The following is a 5,933-nucleotide window of genomic DNA, read 5'->3' on the forward strand; positions in this document are numbered from 1 at the left end:
TTTTTTTTTTTTTTTTTTTTTTTTTTTTTTTTTTTTTTGAGAGAGTCTCCCTCTGGCGCCCGGACTGGAGTGCAGTGGTACAATCTTAGCTCACTGCAGCCTCCGCCTCCCAGGTTCAAGCGATTCTCCTCCCTCAGCCTCTTGAGTAGCTGGGACTACAGGTGCCCGCCACCACGCCTGGCTAATTTTGTATTTTAGTAGAGATGGGGTTTCACCATGTTGGCCAGGCTGGTCTCAAACTCCTGACCTCAGGTGATCCACCTGCCTCAGCCTCCCAAAGTGCTGGGATTACAGGCGTGAGCCTCCGTGCCTGCCCATATGTGTTATGTCTTACTAATCCTCTAATCCTGCCAAAAGGATTCAGTGTCCTTATTTATTTATTTATTTATTTATTTTGATAGAGTTTCCCTCTAGTGCCCAGGCTGGAGTGCAGTGGTACAGTCTTGGCTCACTGCAGCCTCCACATCCCGGGTTCAAGTGATTCTCCTGCCTCAGCCTCTCGGGTAGCTGGGACTACAGGTGCCTGCCACCACGCCTGGCTAATTTTGTAATTTTGCAGAGATGGGGTTTCACCATGTCGGCCAGGCTGGTCTCGAACTCCTGACCTCCTGTGATCCACCCACCTCAGTCTCTCAAAGTGCTGGGATTATAGGCGTGAGCCACTGTGCCCAGCCATATGTGCTATGTCTCACTAATCTTGCCCAAAGGGTTCAGTTTGTTGTTGTTGTTTTTTTTTTTAATGGAGTCTCCCTCTGGTGCCCAGTCTGGAGCGCAGTGGTACAATCTTGTATCACTGCAGCCTCCGCCTCCCAGGTTGAAGCGATTCTCCTGCCTCAGCCTCTCGAGTAGCTGTGACTAGAGGCGCTCACCACCACACCTCGCTAATTTTGTATTTTGTAGAGATGGGGTTTCACCATGTTGGCCAGGCTAGTCTCAAACTCCTGATCTCAAGTGACCCACCCAAAGGCCTCCCAAAGTGCTGGGATTACAGGTGGGAGCCACCTCACCTGCCCCTATTTTCGGAATGGATTTTTTTTTTTAATTTTAAAATGTCAGCTAAGATTATTATGAAGATCAAATAATACAAAACCTCATAACCTAAGTAAATGATAGGGCTCCGCTTGGCCCAGTCTCAGAAGTTTCAAGAAAACCAGGCAAACCAGCGAACGTAAAATAAGTCTAAATTTTCTTTGCACTATTCACAGAGCGCCAAAGAGGATCTAATTCATGTTTCAAAACATACCACACTTGCTAAAATCCCTCAATACTCATGAAAGACTCATGAAAACTCCAGGCTCCTAACTACAAGACATCACTGTGGATCGTCCAAATACAGCAAGCCCCAATCTTAGGACAGGAATGAGGCATGAATGGCCTCTGTGCTAATGATCTAACCTAATGCTGAATTTGTTATTTCCCCTCTGAATCCACTTGGAGATTTCCTTTATATCTGATTTGAAATAGAGGATATATACTCCTCTATCCTTGACATAGGAGATAATACACACAAAGTATTTCATTGTAGTATCAAGTACACATCCTGTTCTGTGTCCATAGGATTATGACTAATTTAGGGCACAGCTTAACAGTGTGGTACTATTGAATGACAGACAGATGTCTGTTTTGTTGGATGCAGGACAAGCCATGTAACCTCCCTAGACTTTAGTGTCCTCTCTGTAGAATGGAATAAAATACCATGTGGGATTGTTCTGATAATCAAATGAGATAATTCAGGAACAACCCATGTGAATTACAGGGCTGCCCTGGGTTCCGTCTTTCCTTGTATCTCTCACAGAGCCTCAAAGGAGATGCAATCCATGACCCAGAGAAACACTCATGACAACTTCTCTTATCCCCAATTCCTTTCTTGCTCCAATGGTAATGCCACTCCTGTCATCCTGAAGTCTCTTGTTTTCACCACCACATCTGTTTTGCCAGATTTTCTCCAGTATTCCAAACCATACTAACCCTTCCGTCCTCCCTCCCTCCCTCTCTCTCTCTCTTCTTTCTTTCTTTCTTTCCTTCTTTCTTTTCTTTCTTTCTCTCTCTTCTTTCTTTCTTTCTCTTTCTTTCTCTCTTTTCTTTCTTTCTCTCTTTCTCTCTCTCTTTCCTTCTCTTTCTTTCTCTCTTTCCTTCTTTCTTCTTTCTTTCTTTTTCTCTTCTCTTCTCTTCTCTTCTTTTCTTTTTGAGACACAGTTTCTCTCTGTCGCACAGGCTGGAGTGCAATGGCACGATCTCAGCTCACTGCAACCTCCGCCTCCTGGGTTCAAGCGATTCTCCTGCCTCAGCCTCCTGAGTAGCTGGGATTACAGGTGCCCACCGCCATGCCATGCTAATTTTGTGTTCTTAGTGGAGATGGGGTTTCACCGTGTTGTCCAGGATTGTCTTGAACTCCTGACCTCAAGTGATCCGCCTATCTAGGTCTTCCAAAGTGCTGGGATTACAGGCATGAGCCACCGCACCCTGCTCCATATGAACCATTTCTATCCCTCATCTCTCTATACTTTTACCTAAAATACCACTCTATTCACCCATCACATTTTGTCAATTCTACATCACACACAGACACACACACACACACACACACACACACACACACACACACAGAAACAAAGTTGGAAAAAAATTGTACTATCATGAAATTTTGTGAAAGGAGGTAAGCTGAGAGAGTAAGAATCAAACTAAATTATCTTTATGGGTAGAGACAATACAAATAAGATCAGAAAGCTCACTCATCCATATATGTGTCTTTCTACCCTTGTAATGTATTTATTATTATTGCTGGTGCATACTAGATTCCCAATAAATAGGGACAGCTATTATCATATTTTTATTTCAGGAATAATAATAGTGATGATCTCCACCATTATTGTCAAAGGACAAAGCACAAAATAGGTACTAAATAAAATGTAGCCATTATCCTTTATTCACAAAAGATCTTGGCCCCACCTCTTCTCAATGAAATGTCCATGACTTGTTCAACTTTGGCAACTCTGGGCTGAGACGATGGAGGTTCCTTTGTGAGCTGAAGTCACGCATCTAAGGTGGAAGCACTTCCCCTCCCTCTGGCTGGCTGAGGGATAGCCCAGATGGGGTCATATGAAAGTTTCCCATGATTTCCATTTCTAGATCTACCATCATCCCCTCCCCTACCTCTCACCCATCATAATAGTCCTTCTTTACTCTTTCCTCCCTATCTGCAGGTTATAACCGTCGGTACCAGACCCCTGCCACCAGCAGTGAGTATTCAAAGCTGTGATATTCCAATGGCCTTGGGACCCTTCCTCCCCAAGGTGCATTCTTCAAAAAAGAAACTGATCATTCCCCTCCTTATGGGCCCAGCCACAGCCTCAGAGCAGCCCCTAACCCATCAAGGTCTTGGTGTGAGTCAAGATAGAAGCCCAAATACCAATTAGCAGTTCCTGTGCCACATTCCTTTAGGAAGACACCCAATCATTTTTCCATGTTCTTTTTTTCTCAGCTCCAGTGACTTCTACATTCTCCCCAGGAATTTCCACATCCTCCATCCCCAGCTCCACAGGTAGGAAGCTCCTCGCTGGTGTCTATGAAATTTAACACTGCACGGTCTCTTCCCTGCTGACCACCCAGCCTCAGCCTGTTCTGCTATCCGTCTCACTCTTTAATTTCTTTTTCCTTTCTTTTATTTATTTATTATTATTATTATTTTTACATGGAGTCCTGTTCTGTCACCCAGGCTGGAGTGCAATGGCGTGATCTCGGCTCACTGCAACCTTCGCCTCCCAGGTTCAAGTGATTCTCCTACCTCAGCCTCCCAAGTAGCTGGGATTACAGGCATGTGCCACCACATCTGGCTAATTTTTTGTATTTTTAGTAGAGACAGGGTTTCACCATGTTGGCCAGGCTGGTCTCGAACTCCTGACCTCAGGTGATCCACCTGCCTCGGCCTCCCAAAGTGCTGGGATTATAGGCATGAGCCACCACTCCTGGCCCACTCTCTAAATTTTGACCATCCCAGGTACTTGAGTGGTATTCTAGCACCCTAACCTCTGTCCAGCCTCAGGAGTTTTGCACTAGTGATTCCTGGAGACCAGCTATGGTTGGTATCTTCTCAACTTTCTATTTTTTTTATTTAATTTTTTTTTTTTTTTTTTTTTTTTTGAGATGGAGTCTCACTCTGTCACTCATGCTGGAGTGCAGTGACACGCTCTTGGCTCACTGGAACCTCTACCTCCTGGGTTCGTGCAATTGTCCTGCCTCATCTGGAAATTTTCTCAGTGGCCAAGATCGTGCCACTGCACTCCATCCTGGGCAACGGAGCGAGGCTCCATCTCAGCAAAAAAAAAAAAAAAAAAGATGGAAGCTGGGCATTCCTAACCCTTAACCCTGCCTTGTGATTCTGGAGTTATTGGATAGAACCTGGGGTCCTGTAATTTAAATTCTGCCTTCCAGCCTCCTGTTTTGTGAGTCACAATACTGCAAACTTTTTACACGCTGTAGACAGGATGTTCACTCTCCACTTCCTCACTGCTCGGCCCTAATCAATTCAACCATTTATGTGACATGCCTAACTCCTCTGGGCTTGTACATATGTAACGTGTATTATAAAGCAAGTCATTCCATGATCAATGAGGTCACTTTTTCTAGGTGCTTTCGAAATTTGTTCTTCATCATTCATTTTCAGTAGTTTGATTACGATGTGTCTGGGCATGGTTTTCTCTGAGTTTATCCTGCTTAAAGTTTTCTCAGCTTCTTGAGTCTCAAAGGGTTTGTTTTTCAAGCAATTTGGGAAATGATGTGAGACTATATCTTCAACTTTGTTTTCTGCTCTGATTCTTTCTCCCCTTCGGACCTCCAACGAAGTGATGTTGCCCCAAGAGTCCCTGAGGTGCTGTTCATTTTGTTATTTGTCAACCTTTTTTTCCTCTCCAACTTTCAGGTTTAATAATTTTTATAGAATGTTTTCACAATCACCAAGCCTCTTCTCTGTCAGCTCCATTCTGCCCGTCCATTGAATTCTTTTTATCTCAGTTACTTTATTTTTCAGTTCAAAAGTTTCTATTTGGTGATAGATAGATAGATAGATAGATAGATAGATAGATAGATAGATAATAGATAGATGATATAACTATATATTATATATTATGTTATATAAAATATATTTATGATTATAATGTAACATATATGTTATATATAGCTATTTATATAGCCATAACTATAAACTATATATAGTTATATATAACCACATATAGTTACTATATAGTTACCATATAGTAACCATATATATAAAACACATAGTTACATATATAGTGTCTCTCTATATAGTTATAGTTATATATATAGTTATAGATAGAGTTTCTATATCTGTAACTGTATATAGTGATATATGTATGTTTCTCTGTATATAACTATATATATTTCTATATCTATAGTTATAGAAACTATAGATATAACTGGGAGATGCTGGAAAGATGGCATGAGGAAGCCTGGAGCAGTCACGGTCATCCCCGCTCCACGCTGAACTCATCAAGAACAGGAGAAGGGTCCTCCTCATTCTCCAGCCATGTTGACCTTGAGCAATTTACTTACCCTCTCAGTACCTCAGTTTTCTCACCTGCCAAGTGGGGATAATAATATTTCATAAATTGTTTGCAAATGTTAAATGCAACGCTATGTAAGAACACCTAGCATGGGGGCTACCAGGGAATTTGGTTTAACAAATATTTATCAGGCACCTATTCTGGGCTAGGCAGAGGGGATAAGATGTTGACTAAGTCAAATGCAGTCCCTCCCCTCACCAAGTTTACAGTGTATTGGGGAAGACTGAAATGGAACAAGCAATTACAATTAACAATAAAAGACAACCAAGTTATTGAGCACTTACTATATGGCATACCATGTGCTATTTTTTTTATTTTTAACTTTTCATTTTGAAATAAATATTAAATATAATA

General features: G+C 42.0%; 1 protein-coding gene across 1 annotated transcript in view; it reads left to right on the plus strand.

Annotated features, from left to right (window-relative positions):
• MUC16 (mucin 16, cell surface associated) overlaps nt 1-5,933 on the plus strand; it is a 138,395-nt gene that overhangs the window by 43,981 nt on the left and 88,481 nt on the right. The window contains 2 exon segments of the mRNA XM_017880037.1: nt 3,204-3,239; nt 3,482-3,541. Of these exon segments, the coding sequence (XP_017735526.1) occupies nt 3,204-3,239; nt 3,482-3,541 (96 nt within the window).

The sequence above is a fragment of the Rhinopithecus bieti genome, unplaced genomic scaffold (genome assembly GCF_001698545.2).
Source record: "Rhinopithecus bieti isolate Rb0 unplaced genomic scaffold, ASM169854v2 scaffold_10589, whole genome shotgun sequence".
NCBI classification, from domain to species: domain Eukaryota; kingdom Metazoa; phylum Chordata; class Mammalia; order Primates; family Cercopithecidae; genus Rhinopithecus; species Rhinopithecus bieti.